This window comes from Hyla sarda, chromosome 4 (genome assembly GCF_029499605.1).
Source record: "Hyla sarda isolate aHylSar1 chromosome 4, aHylSar1.hap1, whole genome shotgun sequence".
Classification (NCBI taxonomy): domain Eukaryota; kingdom Metazoa; phylum Chordata; class Amphibia; order Anura; family Hylidae; genus Hyla; species Hyla sarda.
Genome location: NC_079192.1, coordinates 216,072,799 through 216,089,516, shown reverse-complemented (window position 1 = coordinate 216,089,516; position 16,718 = coordinate 216,072,799). Strand labels below are relative to the sequence as shown.

The 16,718-nt window shown below is 45.7% G+C and overlaps 1 protein-coding gene across 6 annotated transcripts in view; it reads left to right on the top strand.

Moving 5' to 3' along the window:
- RELN (reelin) overlaps nucleotides 1–16,718 on the top strand; it is a 1,155,521-nt gene that overhangs the window by 1,052,143 nt on the left and 86,660 nt on the right. For all 6 annotated transcript variants that reach the window (XM_056573506.1, XM_056573505.1, XM_056573507.1 and 3 more), the window contains one exon: nucleotides 11,321–11,489. In XM_056573506.1, coding sequence (XP_056429481.1) covers nucleotides 11,321–11,489 — 169 coding nt within the window. The remainder of the gene's footprint in view (nucleotides 1–11,320; nucleotides 11,490–16,718) is intronic.

Here is a 16,718-nt window from a genome sequence, read left to right as displayed (position 1 = left end):
ACAACAAAGAAGCAAGTCATCCCGAAAGAATGGCGAAATCGCGGGCCAACAAGGCCTAGCGACAACAAAACAGATAAACACATGGTGTGCACGATTTACAGTTAGGCATAGAAAAAAATAAACACATGAAATGCAAAGCTATCAGGGTATTACATAGACATATGACGTTCACCCGGGGTGGGTATGAAAAAGAAATTATGTTAATACAAGGAAAAGCAATGAGACATACTGGGACTGTGCGTGGAAGTCAGCCACGGTTCCCACACCTCTTCAAAACGGTCAACAGAGTCCTCTCTAATGGCAATAATCTTTTCATTCAGCATAATGAGGTTCACCCTTTGTATCACAGTGTTAAAGTGCAGCTGAGGTTTTTTCCATTGGGAGGCTATATGTATGCGGGTAGCCAGTAGAATCAGCTGTATCAAGCGGAAAGGTTTAAACTGCATCCTCAATGGTTTAAAACCTAGTAAGCAGAAGGCAGGTGTCCTAGGGACGGTGCACGAAAATAAAGAGGAAAGGAGGTTTAAAATTCTAACCCATAAATCAGTGACCACAGGACATGACCACCATACATGGTACATGGTCCCATGAAACCCACAATTTCGGAAACATAAAGGGGAAACTGACGGATAAATAACGTGTAACTTAGCGGGTACAAAGTAGGTTCTGTGCAGAACTTTAAGTGCTGTCTCCATCAAGGACGCCTGCCAGCTGCCACGGCTCAAGGTGGTACAACAGTCCTGCCACTGTGACAATGTCAGGGTGGAGCCTAAGTCCATTTCCCAATCAACCATGAATCGGAGCTTGTTGTCTCGCGGAGGGGCATTCAGATGAGAGTATAGAAAGGAGAGCATACCTAACCTGTCGGGTGTGAAAAGCATGCTCGATTCAAAAAAAGTAGGGGAAATAGCTCCAAGAGAAGTGACTTGTGAGCGAAAGAAGGAGAAAACTTGTCTGGCACGTAGAAATTCGTTGGGGGGGGGGTGCGTGTGCTAAGTGAAAGTGTTCCAGTGTAGGAAGCTGTCGCCTTACCAGTACATCGTGTAGGCGGAGTAACTTGCCCTGCACCCACCAGGAAAAATTTTGTGTGGTCAGTCCAGGAGGGAAGAGAGGGTTAGAAAGAATAGGAAGAAGGGGAGAAATTTGAAGCGCACCTGATGCCAGAGAGACAGCGAATATAAAACTACCAGGGCTGAGGAAGGGAGTAGACCAGTCAGGGGGCAAGAAGACCACATAAACGCCCTATAAGAGTACGGATGGAGTAAAGAATCCTCCAATGTGACCCACCGAGGAGTCCCCTCAGTTCGGTTAATTAGTGCGAGCTGCGCCAGCCTAGCAGCGTAATAGTACTTAAGTAAGTTGGGGACTGACAGACCACCAACCTTTTTATTATAATGCATCATAGAGCGTGCTATACGGGGGCGTTTATGTGCCCAAATATAAGCAAAAACGTCCCGTTGCAATGCTCGAACATCACGGTTGACTACCGATATGGGAAGGGAACAAAATAAATATAGAATCCGGGGTAAAATCACCATTTTAATCACGTTTATTCACCCTGTCCAGGACAGATAAGGAAAATCCCACTCAGCCAGGTCAGAGCGAATAGAGGCGTACAAAGGAGTATAGTTACTTTGGTATAAAGAGGAGACAGATTGAGGGAGTTTAACTCCTAGATAATTCAAGCCTCGGGAAGCGTCCTGGAATTATGGGCAATAAGGTCCTTGAGGTGTTCTGGTACATTACAATGCAAGATTTCTGATTTGGAGACATTCACCCGAAGACCAGAGAGAGCAGAAATCAAGAAGAGAGAAAAGGTTCGGCAGGGATACCAGAGGTTCAGTAAGTGTCAGAAGTAGGTCATCAGCAAACAATGAAGTCTTATATTCGGAGGAAGCAATCACAACACCCCGAATATCCGGATGAGCTCTGATTTTAGCGGCCAGAGGTTCCATCGCCAAGGCGAATAGAGCCGGAGATAGAGGACACCCTTGTCTGGTGCCCCTGCCGATGGAGATAGGCTGAGGAGAGGTAGATGGGAGTTTAAGAAAAGCTTTAGGAGAGGAGTAGAGATGAGACAAAACACTCACAAAAGGTCCAGAAATTCCGAATTTGGTCAAGACCGCAAACAGATACTGCCAAGAGACACAGTCAAAGGCCTTTTCTATATCCAAAGATATTGCTGACATAGGGACAGAGTGGGCGTGCGACCATTGTATGATGGAGACAATTTTCCTAATATTATCAGGAGCCTGACGGCCCGGTATGAAGCCCACTTGGTCTAAATTTATCAAGCTTGGCAGGTATCTATTAAGGCGGGCCGCCAAAATGGAAGTCAACAATTTCAAATCAATATTAAGCAAGGAAATCGGTCTTTAATTAGCCACATCCAACTGATCCTTGTGAGGCTTGGGAAGCACAGTAATAAGTGCGTCCAAAAACTCAGAAGGAAGGGAAGAGGAGGACATTAAGGAATTATATAGGTTCAGTAAATGAGTTATCAACAAGGGTCCGAACTTTTTATAGTAGGCTGCGGACAATCCATCGGGTCCCGGAGATTTGCCAGCCTTGAGGCGGGAGATAGCATGTTCAATCTCTTCTACCGTTATAGGGACATTAAGCGACTCTCTGGCATCAGGAGAAAGAGAAGGGAGGGAAACAGAAGACAGAAAAGAGCGAAGGGTGTCCGTGGAGGAAGCGGGGCGAGAAGGTTCAGTATAGAGATTAGAGTAAAAGGAGTGGAAAGCAGAGGCTATTTTGTCAGGGTGGGAGGTACGCAGTCCAGGGAGTATTTGCAAGCTGTGTACCCTATTGAAGGTGGTAGTGCGTTTCAGCATAGAAGCCAGCAAGCGGTCAGGTTTGTTAGCATACCTGTAGTAGGACGCCTTCGTCCACCTCAATGCTTTCCCTACCTTAGTGGATAAAAGAGCATCCAATTGTACTCTGGTATTTCTCAACTCCCTATAAAGAAACAGCGACGGGTTTTGCTGGTGTGCAAATGTAAGGCTATGTAATCTAGCTACCAGCGCTACCTGGGTCTGAGTCCTGTCCCGTTTAATACCGGTGGCCAGGGAAATAATGCGGCCCCTGATAAAGGGCTTATGGGCCAGCCAAACCCACTTAGGGTCCGCATCAACACTAACGTTAGTGGCAAAGTAAGAGGAAAGATCATCTGACAATTGTTGCTTTACTCTGGAAATGGTAAGTAGCGCCTCATTGAGGCGCCACCGAAAGGGGGATCGGAGGGGGTTCATAAAGTTAAATGCTGCAAGTACCATATCGTGGTCCGACCAGGGTATGACAACATGTCTAGCGTACAACAATTGGGGCAAGGATGTGGTATTGGTTAGGATCCAGTCAATGCGAGTGTAGTGCCCTTGAGCGGGAGAATAATATGAATAGCCTCTGGTAGAACCATTATATTCTCGCCAAGTGTCTGCTAGAGAGTGTGAGGTAAACAGAGAGGAGAGTGTGCGCTGTTGGGTTCCGGACCTACGGAAAGGAGTCGGATTAGACCCATCCAATTTACCATTAAAGACTAAATTAAAGTCTCCCGCCCATAATAAAACGTCATATGTCAAAGTGCCTAGCATGTCACACATTCTCTGGAAAAAGGGGATGGGAGAGTAAGTAGGGGCGTAAGTGTTCAGTATGCATACCCTCTTGTCATATAACAATCCACAAAGTACTAAGTACCTCCCCTCAGGGTCCAATCGTTCCTCCTGGACTTGAAAAGGAAATGTGTTATGTAGCAATATCATTACACCCCTGCATTTCGTCTTATAATTGGACATAGAAAACCTGGTATAAGCCCTGTGGAAAAAAGTCGGGTGGGAAGTGCGTCTCCTGCAGGCAGATGATTGCCGGAGCATGAACTAGATAAGCTCTAAAAGCTTTACTACGTTTCGGTGGGGAATTAAATCCCCGCACATTATGAGAAAGCACTTCACTCATGACTCCACACAAGACGATTGCATAATATAACACCCACCCATCAGTAGAGGGAGAAAATTGCATACATCATACTGGGTCACCACCCCGAGTGAACCGAAATACAGTACCATATAGCTCCACAAGGGAGTCATAGAAGCGCACACCATGAAACAGACAAAACTAAAAAAAACTGTACAAACAGAAATAAAAAACATATTGAAAGTCCATAGAGCCTGGAAAGACAGACCACCAAAAGGCATGGTCTACCCTACTTCCAAGTACCCTCATCAGGGTGGGGGGGGGGGGGCGCCATATTCCGACGCTGAGCCAGCCTAATATACATATAAAGAGACCGACAGAGACCTGTCCAAGTCAGCACCAAAGTATAGGGAGTGGATGTGCCACCTAGAAAAAATTATGGTTGGGGGAAGTACCCAGGCACCACGGTGTATACGCACCACTTCCAAAAAAGTAAACTATGGGCAGTGGGGTGTTCTGGAAAAGCAAAAATAAAAATAAACAGTTCTTCCCGAGGAAGACCAGGAGTCCCCGATTATGCAAAGATAGCATGTATGGCAGTGGCAGGAAGAGGGGGTTCATCAACCTGTACAAGGAGATCAGCCCAGCGGGTCAGGAGGAGCCTCGGGTGGCGGAGATCGGTGGGCACTGGCGACTGACTGCCATATCCGTGCGGGGCGCCCAGGGCGTTGAGGGAGCGGAGGGAGATCCAGCACTGCAACATTCTCGCGGACCAGAGCAGCTCTAGAATCCGGGAGGGTTCGAACCGTATGAGTGCGGCCATTCATCTGAAAGGTGAGGGAGAATGGGAAACCCCACCTGTATTTCACTCCATCTCTCTGCAGAGCCAGGGTGATCGGGCGAAAGTCTCTGCGACGCGCCAGAGTAGTTGGCGCCAGGTCTGAGTATAAGCGCACAGAGGGGGGCTGACCCGGTAAGGTGGACAAATTTCGTGCAGCTTGCAATAAAATGTCTCTCACCTCTGGATAGTGGAGCTTCATTATGACATCTCTCGGCAGGTCTGAGTTCTTAGGCCTGGCCAGCGCTCTGTGGATTCGGTCCAGCCATAGGAGCTCCGGCTCCAGCTGGGGAGCTAATTCAAAGAACATTGCAGTGACAATTTTAGAGAGGTCAGTGGCTTCCTCAGGCAGCCCCCTTATGCGCAAGTTCGCTCGGCATGAGCGGTTCTCCAGATCCTCTTATTTCAGTTCTAGGGCCTTGAGTTGAGCAGAGTGATCCTCAATATCGCGTCTGTCAGACTCCACGGTGTCCACCAGCTCATCCACTTTGGCTTCTGTGTCCGCCACTCGTTGCCCCAAGTCATGAATCTGGGAAGTGATATCGGCAACGGCTTTAGCGAGTTCAGACTGGAATAGAGTCTTGATGCGGCTGAACATGGCCGCTGGAGTAAGATCTTCGCAAGCCAAAGCTTCCTCCTCATCAGAGTGAGTGGTCCGCGAGTCATCGCGGGACGCCGCCATCTTGGTCTGCACGCTTGCCCTGAAGATATCAGGTATAGATTGCGAGAGGCGCTGTGTATTCCTCTGGCTTCCTCTCCGTTGCGAGCGGGGCATGGTCCCCCACAGAATAAAGCAAGTCTCTGGCGAAATGGAGCCATTATACGGCGCTGAGATAGGCTGAAAGCTCAGGTCGACGCGGAGCTCACATGAGGCACGTCCTTCCGGTGAGCTGCGCGCATACGCCCTCCGTCAACCCCTATTTTATTCACAAAATGACATACCTTTTTGAATCTACATATAGGAGGGACATTTTTTTCTTGACATATATAGTAGTGTATGGTGTATACAGTCATGGCCGTAAATGTTAGCACCCCTGAAATTTTTCAAGAAAATTAAGTGTTTCGCTATACACATGTTTATTCCCTTTGTGTGTATTGGAACTAAACAAAAAAAGGGAGGATAAAAAGTACATTGGACATACTGTCACACCAAACTCCAAAAATGGGTTGGACAAAATTATTGGCACCCTTAACTTAATATTTGGTTGCACACCCTGTGGAAAAAAATAACTGAAATCAATTGCTTCCTATAACCATCAATAAGCTTATTACACCTGGTTGGACCACTCTTCCTTTGTAAACTCCTCCAGGTCTCTCTTATTAGAAGAGCACCTTTTCCCAACAGCAATATTAAGATCTCTCCACAGGTGTTCAATGGGATTTAGATCTGAACTCATTGCTGGCCACTTGAGAACTCTCCAGCGCTTTGTTGCTATCCATTTCGTGGTGCTTTTTCATGTGTGTTTGGGGTCATTGTCCTACTGGAAGACCGAAGATCTCACACGCAAACCATGCTTTCTGACACTGGGCTGTACAGTGCCAAAATCTGTTGGTGATCCTCAGATTTCATGATGCCTTACACACATTCAAGGCACCCAGTGCACCCAGCAAAACAACCCCAAAACATCATTGAACCTCCACCATATTTCACTGTAGGTACTGTGTTCTTTTCTTTGTAGGCCTCATTGCGTTTTCAGTAAACAGTAGAATGATGTACTTTACAAAAAGCTCTATCTTGGTTTCATCTGTCCACAAGATGTTTTCCCAGAAGAATTTTGGCTTACTCAATTTAATTTTGGCAAAATGTAGTCTTGCTTTTTTATGTATCTGTGTCAGCAGTGGGGTCCTCCTGGGTCTCCTGCCATAGCGTTTCATTTCATTTAAATGTCAACGGATAGTTTGTGCTGACACTGATGCTCCCTGAGCCTGCAGAACAGCTCGAATATCTTTGAAACTTGTTTGGGGCTGCTTATCCACCATCCGGACTATTCTGTGTTGACACCTTTCATAAATTTTTCTCTTCCGCCCATGCCTAGGGAGTTTAGCTACAGTGCCATGGGTTGCAAACTTCTTGATAATGTTGCGTACTGTGGACAAAGGCAAATGTAGATCTCTGGAGATGGACTTGTAACCTTGAAATTGTTGATATTTTTCCACAATTTTGGTTCTCAAGTTCTCAGACAGTTCTCTTCTCCTCTTTCTGTTGTCCATACTTAGTGTGGCACACACAGACACACAATGCAAAGACTAAGTGAAAATCTCTCCTTTTTAACTGCTTTCAGGTGGGATTTTATATTGCCCACACCTGTTACTTGCCCCAGGTGAGTTTAAAGGAGCTTCACATGCTTGAAACAATCTTATTTTTCCACAATTTTGAAAGGGTGGCAATAATTTTGTCCGGCCCATTTTTGGAGTTTGGTGTGACATTATGTCCAATTAGCTTTCTTTCCTCCCTTTTTTGGTTTAGTTCCAATACACACAAAGGGAAGGGTGCCAACATTTACGGCCATGACTGTATACAAGACTGGCATATATATGTATATATATATATATATATATATATATATACTGCTCAAAAATAAAGGGAACACAATGGCCCTCATTTACTAACATGATTCCTACTCATTTTGCCGGGTTTTACACCTAAATTCTGTTGCACGGACCATGCGACAGAATGTATCACAGAAGAAACCAGACAGAATTTTAAATCTACAAAATGAGCGTGGTTTTCGGTAAATGTTGCGTGTTCCCTACATTTCATCCAAAATCACTCATCTTTTCGGAAAACCACTCTGAAAATCATGGGAACTTTCTGGGAAGTAATTAGTAAATACCAAGGGAAAAAAAAGTCAGAACAGCAAAAAACACATCAAAACCTACACTCCACTCTTAGTAAATCAGGGCCAATGTAACTCCAAGTCAATCACACTTCTGTGAAATCACTCTGTCCACTCAGGAAGCAACACTGATTGAGAATCAATTTCACATGCTGTTGTTCAAATGGAACAGACAACATGTTGAAATTATAGGCAATTAGCAAGACACCCCCAATAATGGAATGGTTTTGCAGGTGGTGACCACGGACCACTTCTTAGTTCCTATGCTTCCTGGCTTTTTAATGCTATCGGTGCTTTCACTCTAGTGGTAGCAGGAGACTGAGTCTATAACACACACAAGTGGCTCAGGTAGTACAGCTCATCCAGGATGGCACATCAGTGCGAGCTGTGGCAAGAAAGTTTGCTGTGTCTGTCAGTGTAGTGTCCAGAGCATGGAGGCGCTACCAGGAGACAGTCCAGTACATCAGGAGAGGGAAACAACCCAGCAGCAGGACCGCTACCTCATCCTTTGTAGAGGTAGTGTCCACTCAAACGGTCCGAAACTGAGACTCCATGAGGGTGGTATGAGGGCCCAACGTCCACAGGTTGGGGTGGTGCTTACAGCCCAACACCGTGCAGGACGTTTGGCATTTGCCAGAGAACACCAATATAAGAAAATTTGCCACTGCCGCCTTGTGCTCTTCACAGATGAAAGCAGGTTCACACTGAGCACATGTGACAGACATAACAGAGTCTGGAGACGCTGTGGAGAACGTTCTACTGCCTGCAACATCCTCCAGCATGACCGGTTTGACGGTGGGTCAGTAATGGTATGGGGTTGTATTTCTTTGGGGGGGGCGCACAGCCCTCCATGTACTTGCCAGAGATAGCCTGACTGCCATTAGGTACCAAGATGAGATCCTCAGACCCTTTGTGAGACCATATGCTGGTGCGGTTGGCCCTGGGTTCCTCCTAATGCAAGGCACTGCTAGACCTCATGTCGCTGGAGTGTGTCAGCAGTTCCTGCAAGAGGAAGGCATTGATGCTATGGACTGGCCTGCCCGTTCCCCAGACCTGAATCCGATTGAGCACATCTGGAACATCATGTCTCACTCCATCCACCAACGCCACGTTGTACCACAGACTGTCCAGGAGTTGGCGGATGCTTTAGTCCTGGTCTGGGAGGACATCCCTCAGGAGACCATCCGCCACCTCATCAGGAGCATACCCAGGCGTTGTAGGGAGGTCATATGGGCACGTGGAGGCCACACACACTGAGCCTTATTTTGACTTGTTTTAAGGACATTAACTCCAAAGTTGATCAGCCTGTAGTGTGGTTTTCCACTTTGATTTTAAGTGTGACTCCATATCCAGACCTCCATGGGTTGATAAATTTGATTTCCATTGATAATTTTAGTGTGATTTTGTTGTCAGCACATTCAACTATGCAAAGACGAAAGTATTTAATACGATTGGTTAATTCATTCAGATCTAGGCTGTGTTATCTTAGTGTTTCCTTTATATTTTTGAGCAGAGTATATTGTGGCATTGAGGCAGGATTCAGGGCAATTAAAGGATGTTTTTCCAAATCCTTTATCCTAGGTGAACTAGCAGAGACACTCATCAGGTGCCTAATCAACACAGAACAGCAGGAGGGGCAGAAATGTAAGAGTCCAGGAAGTGTAGTCTGTTCTCTCCCCAGAAGACAGTAAGGTGGCTGTGTGGGAGAGGCAGGGGTCCTTGCAGGGAAAAGCCCTCCAGTTGATAGTCCAGGCATGCTGTATTGTGTAGTCAGTGGCTAGACAGCCTAGGATTTTGTTTGTTCATGTGCTATGTTTTTGTATATCCTGAAACCTATCTAATAAAGCTGGCAAGGAGTAAGACTTGCTTAAAGAATTGTTGTTTGCCTGCTGAACGAAGTAGAAACATGTCCTGTGGCTGTGTCAATGACGACCCCAGAGTGAAATCCCTAATATATACAATAAAACTCAACATGTGCATGTATGTATATATGTTCCAGCTTAACTTCCAAATAGTTCGAGATACTATGATGAAACCACGTACACATGTTACATATGTGTCAACTAAAAATATAGTAGCGTTAAATTAACCATATCCTTGTCTATGGGACTTTTGGTACATCTCCTGATGTCACAAAAAATTAGCAATTTTGGAATTTTCACCGTACAAGATCATAAACATTATGTTTTAATAGTTCTGACATTTCCACATTGGTGTGGGGTTTCATTTTTATTAGGGAAGAAGCTTATGTCTGTTAAAAAAAAACACTTTTTTTTTTTTTAAATATATTTTTTTTAAGTCCCCATAGGGGACTTCTACATGTCATACACTGAGTAATGCACCGCTGTTGCTGTTTTATCAGCGATTTGCTGGTAGAGCCTGGCTCAGCAGGCTTCATCAGCACACCAGAGCTGGGACCTGAGTGGAGCAGAGGAGAAGACCACTGGCGGGCGAACAAAGTGATTGGAACCAATTGGAACCCCTGCATGTTGCAGGGTTTCCAATTGGTTAGGGGGGACAGCGATTGTGGTGTTCAAGTGCCTTCCTTCCTATTGATCCTGGCACTTAAAGGGGTTAAAGATGGAGAATAACTGGATTTCCGTTCTCTGTCTATGAAGCGAGCACAGCTCCTGCACTTGCTTCATAGTCTGACTGCTGCTCAGGACATAAATGTGCGTCCTGGTGTGTTAAGTACCAGTGCACGAGGATGTACATTTACTTCCAGGTCCTTAAATATGAGAAATCGCGGTTCTTTTGACTTTTTATTATTGAAGAGGTTCTTTTTATATTTTTAGAAAACGTTTTGTACCTTGTTCAGTTACACTTTTGGTCCCCTAGTTACATCCTTCCTCTGGAAGGGTATAATAGAAGTAAAACCATTTTAGGCCTGGATACCTTCTCTATAATCCACTGCCATGACAACAGCACCCCATAAGTGTGTCACAAGGGGGCTGTCAGTTGATGAAGTGTCACACCTCTGTCCGTAGATTTGTAGCATCTAAGAAGTTAAATGGCTAGGATTGGAGATATGAGCTTCTCAGAGTTACATAAGCAACGTAGCTTTAGGGGCTACAATATTTTCACAACTTGGATTAAAGTCAATAGAGGTTACCCAAATTGTGTAATTTTCCTGCTTCAGCAGCTTTTGGCTTTAGACCACCTCAGATAGCTGCAAACAGGCCAGAGGTTGCCAGGAAGCTGAAATTAGGAGATGCTATTTCTGTGTTGTTTGTCCCAGAAATGTATAAATACATTTACAACTTGGTGTTATCAATTCTGTGGTCAAAGGGATGTATCCCTATACACTGTGACATTGTCAGCACTCATTTGGAATGCTAGATTGTATAGGGACACACTACCAACTGGAAGCATCTTCAGTTTATAACATTGTACAAAGGTTAACAGTGGACTAGTACAATGTAGAGCAGTGAGTTCTTGACCCCCTCTATACTTTATTGCAACCATTTTTTTTATCATATCCCACAGTAGCTTTATTAAGGAAATTATTATGTCTTACTCAGTGATCTTAGTAAAATGCAACCTCTTAAGTGTGATAAGCATATGGCTGACATTAAAACACTTTAACTATAGGGAATGAATATGCTTGATCTGCAGATCTGTAGATTCTGGTCTTTATGATCACCTCATTTATTAGAAGTAGATCTTAATTGAAGTTGGAAATAATATATAATTAAAGTAATATTTTCTTCTTTTTTCTATCCTTTATTTATAGCCATTGAACTAGAATATTCAGTGGATCTGGGACTTACATGGCATCCTGTTCTTAAAGACTGCCTTCCAACAAACGTGGAATGTAATAAGTATCAGCTTCAGAGAGTTTTGGTATCTGACACTTTCAATAAATGGACCAGATTTTCATTGCCTCTTCCTGAATATACCAGGTACACAATAAATACTGAATCAATTTAATGAACAGTATCACATATCACATACCTTGAAATATGTCAGTTTTTGAAAACAATGTTTGCACAAACGATTTTCCATAGACTTTAATAGGACCCTTTACTAGGTTTTGTAAATATGACCTATTGTTATACCTATTTTACAGCTGTTTCTTTGTTTTGATTTTACAATGTGGGAACCCAGCCCAGCATTGTTCACACTCTTCACATTCTTCTCACATTCACTATGAGATTAATACATGAAAAGTTCAAATGTAATTTCGGTCCTGGACTCCAAGCTTACAATTCATATACTGATATTTTATAACATAAAGTCAAAAAGAAATAGCTGCTGGCACTGGTTATGCATTAGCTGAGTTGTGGAACAGTCAGTCTTTTAAGCAGTAAGGTGTGCACAGGGTGAGCTCCCGACACCGCAGGTGCTCTGTCCGGTTAGAGAAAAGGCAATCTCAAATGAACACAGCAAGTAAAAAAGACCGGGGGTACTCACAGTTACAGTGATCAGGTATTGCTTCTTTATTCTTTCAGTGCAGATAAAAGCAGGATGCCAGGCAGAGTGCCAGGCAACGATAGCTATTTTGTGCCGCTCCCGGCACTTCTTCAGGTTACCTGTCGGGAGCCGTACGAAATAGCTATCAGCAAATTTCTTAGGGCTCTACATATAGAGCCTGGTATAACAGGACATACTTGTCAGCCAATGAGACAGCGGAGGAGGGGAGGTGTCCTTCCAGGTCATTACTACCACCTGACTGGCACAGAACAGCAGAAAGCGAATTAGTAGGAATCTATGCTAACTAGAATCCACCTCATTAATTACTCCCAGCAGGCATACCACAGGGATGAGTAGGAAAGGGAAGTCTAGATTTTCAGCCAGAAACCCCATCACTTCCTTTCAGAAGAACAATGGAAACACAGATCAGATGGAGAAACACCAATGCGCTTCAGCTAAGCAGGAGTATAGTACAACCTCAAAACGTATCTAGATTGGATCAGCATATCTCTACTACTGACTACTGTCGAATAATACGAGCCTTCAACCTACTTCCACAGACTTTCAGATAAATTCGGGATATCAGCCACCCATTTATGAAATGCTTTTGAGAAAGGGCTAGGCCCCAGTGTCTGGAGGAGAGGATAGGCCTGAGTTAGGGGTTTAGAAAGATCCATGGTGCCTAGAAGAAGCTCCACCTCAGAAAACATCAGGAAGCCAAACTGTGCCTAAACTGCATGCCTAAGTTGAAGATACCTATAAAAGGCATTTCCAGGGATGGTATAATGTTCCTTCATGTACGAGAAGGATAAGAAAACCTGATCCTCCCCAAACAAGTGGATCATAAATTTGACTCCATGAGAACCCCAGAAACTGGCCTCCTGTAAACCATGTAGATTTAAATGTACTTTCCCCACAAGGGTGCCCTAGGAGATAACAGAGGAGGCGGAAATTTACTTGACACCACGAACCCCACTTTAGCTATAGTTTGAAGGGGAATAGGAAAGAAAGAGTGATAGGGATACCTGTAGAGTGTATTAGTAAGAGCTTCATAGGAACCCATAATTGCTCCAACAAAGGCCGTCGCTGAGTTTGACAGATCCAGATTGATCCACCATGCTGCATAGACCAGTTGGGAGGCAAGAAAACAGTTATATACATGAGGGGGAGCTAAGCCGACATGCCACTTGGGAGCCTGGAGAAGAGCCCGACCAAGTCTGGGAGGTTTTCCCTGCCAATAGAAGGATCCCAGAGCACCACATAGTGTATTAAAATATTTCCTAAGGGGGAGCATGGGAGCTAAATGAAAAAGATAAAGGAATTTAGGGAGGTAAATCATTAAAAAAATATTGATCCTGCCAGCTAGGGAGAGAGGACTGGGCAGACAGCCGCTCCACAGTGGAGCATAAAAGCGGCTCCAAGTTCAGGGACAAATAGTCCATCAGGGACGCAGTTACCTCCACCCCTAAATATCTAAAACGGGAAACCACTTGCACCCCTGCCGGAAGAGAGGAGGGGAGGGGGAATCCAGACGAAAGTGCCATTAGGGAGGACTTAACCCAGTTGACCCGCAAGCCCGAAATCAAACTAAACCGGTCAAGTAGATCAATAAGAGACAGGAGAGAACCCCCTAGCATCCGCTAAATAAAGGGAAACTTTATAAAGGGAAACTTTCTCTACAATAGACCCCCTGGAAATACCACAGATAGTAGGGTCCCTGCATATGGCTGCCACTAAAGGCTCCACCACCAGCACAAAAAGGAAAGGAGATAGCGGGCACCCTTGCCTCGTCCCACGACCCAGGTGAAAGGAAACAGAAACATCCAAGTTAGTGTGAATAGGGGCCATAGGACTCTCATATAGCAAATAGAACCCAAGCACAGAATCGGGGACCAAACCCAAATGCATCCAGCACCTCCCACAGACAAGGCCACAACACAGAGTCAAAGGCTTTTTAAATATCTAGACTAACCACCACACCAGTAGGAAAGCCCTCCTCTACCGCTGCTATGTTGAGTTGCAGACACTTCACATTTACATCAGTGGCCCTATCCTGCATAAACCCAGTTTGGTCAGGATGAATGATAGCGTTAGACCCCATATAGGCAAGTAGCCAGCACTCTAGCCAAGATCTTAATATCAACAATTCAAAAGGGAAATAGATCTATAAGAATCAGCAGCAACGGGTCCATTCCAGGCTTGGGGAGCACTATAATCAACATCTCCCTCATAGAGTCTGGAAGAGCAGCAGCTATCGAGTAAAACAATCTAAGGAGTATAGGGGCCAGTCACGCCTCGTTCATCCTATATCAACCACCTATCATCCCATCTAAACCGGGGGTCTTCCCATAAAAGGAAGATCACATATGGCCTGTTCCACCTCTTCAACTGTAAAGGGGGCATCTAACGCCTCCGCCAGAGCATGACTAAGTCTGGGAAGGGATAAGTCAAAATTTCCCCTTGGCAGGGCATAGAAGGGGCAGCATACAAAGAGGAGTAAAAGTCCCTAAAGATAGAGTTAATCAACTAGGGATCAACCACCACAACACCTTCACTACGCTTAATACAAGGGATAGAGGCAGCAGGGCAACTAGCCCTCACTAAATATGCCAACAGTTTACCATTCTTATCTCCGAATTCAAACAGGTCAGCCTCCCTATCCATTAACCGCAACTGGACCCTATCTTTCTGAACGACCAACAGAGATCTTTGAGCTTTGGCCCACGCCCTCTCATTCTCAGGGGATGGTTTCCTAACATACTCTGCCTACAGAACACTCACCTCCTGCGACAGCTTGCCCTCCATAGCTGACCTAATTTTCCTCTGGCCTGCAACTCCCGCTATAAAGGCACCTCTAACCGTGGCTTTGTAAGCATCCTATTGAACTAAGGGGTCAGGATAAGAAGTATTATTCTCCCAGTACTCAGCATGGGCAACCCACAGAACCTCTGTAACTGCCCGGCCTACAACCAGCCAGGGTACATGCGCCAGATACGGAAAGGTGGACTAGGGCCTAAAACAAGGACTACTAGTACAGCAGAGTGGTCTGAGATCCCCTAGTGGTGTGGGAAATATCTCTTATCGCAGGATAGAGGTCCTTGAATGCCAGAATGAGATCAATTCGAGAGAATGACCTATGGGCCGTGGAGTAAAAGGAAAAGGAAGCAGCAGTTGGGTAACTTCCACCTCCAGAGGTCTGTCAGGCCCAATGCCAAGCGCCAGGTATTAAATGAGGAGGAACCAGGGTCAGCAGCAGTGGTGCGGTCGAGCATTGGATCAGGAGCCACATTGAAATCACTTATGAAAAGGACAGGATCAGAGGGAAAAGACAACAGTTTGTGATGAGCTCAAGCACAGAGACCTGAAAAGGAGGAGGCACATAAACAGAGACAAGAACAAAGGAAAAAGAACCCAGAGAACAATGTAAAATCACAAATCTTTCAAAGTGGTCACAGGCTGTCTGTGAAACCGCTAACGGCAGGGACTTGGTGATTAACACAGAGACCCCTAGCATAATTGGAGTAGGATGTATGGTAGCCCTTCGCTATCCAAGTCCTTTTCAGGGCAAGAACTTTCTGACCTGTAATATGAGTCTCCTGTAGACAAATAATGTGAAGAGACTGTTGTTTCACAAAATCTAGACATAAGGCCCTTTTAAACTTGGAATTAAGCCCCCGAACATTCCAACTAACTGCCCCATTGTAACGCCGAGCGCTCCGGGTCCCGCATCCATCCCGGAGCGCTCACGGCGTATCTCCTCCTGCAGCGCCCCGGTTTGTCCCTCTGACCCGGAGCGCTGCCACAGTGCCGCGGGCGGGGATGCGATCCGCGAGGCGGCACAAGTCCGCCCGCGGGTCGCATCCCGTTCCTCTTACCTCCCTCTGCGCTCTGTGTCCTCCCGGCGCGCGCGGCCCCGCTCTCTAGGGCGCGCGCGTGCCAGCTCTCTTAAATTTAAAGGGCCAGTGCACCATTAATTGGTGCCTGGCCCAATTACCGTGTTTCCTATAAAACATCACTTCCCCTTCCTGTCCTTGCCGAATCTTGTTGCCTTAGTGCCCTGTGAAAGCGTTTAGTGTGTTCCCAAGCCTGTGTACCCAGACCTTCTGCTGTTGCCCCTGACTACTACATTTGCTGCCTGCCCTGACCTTCTGCTACGTCCGACCTTGCTCTTGCCTTGTCCCTGTGTACCGCGCCTGTCTCAGCTGTCAGTTGGGGTTGAGTCACTATCGGGTGGAACGACCTAGGGGTTACCTGCCACTGAAAGTCCATCCCGCTTTGCGGCGGGCTCTGGTGAAAACCAGTAACCCCTTAGACTCCGTTCCCCTGGTACGGCCCACGCCATCACCCCACTGACACAGAGAATCCACCTCCAGTGTGCTCGCTGCATACCAGTCCGGATCCTGACACCCATCATGAAAGATAGCACTGCATATCCACAGGAAAACCCACAGGAAGACCAGGACAGAGAAGGGCAGAGCACCAGGATCACACATACTGTAAGCCCCCAACAGAAAGACAAACAAGGCACAGACACAAAACATGTAGACAAAGGCAACAAAGCAGAACCAAAACATCCCCAAGAACACCCTGTCGAACACTAAACGGGACATAGTAAACATCTATTCCCTAACACAGTGCAGACCAAGACTCTAAATACAACTGCTATGGGGCGATAAAAGAACACCAGGTAAGTCTAAAACTTCTAGTAAATCGACCTC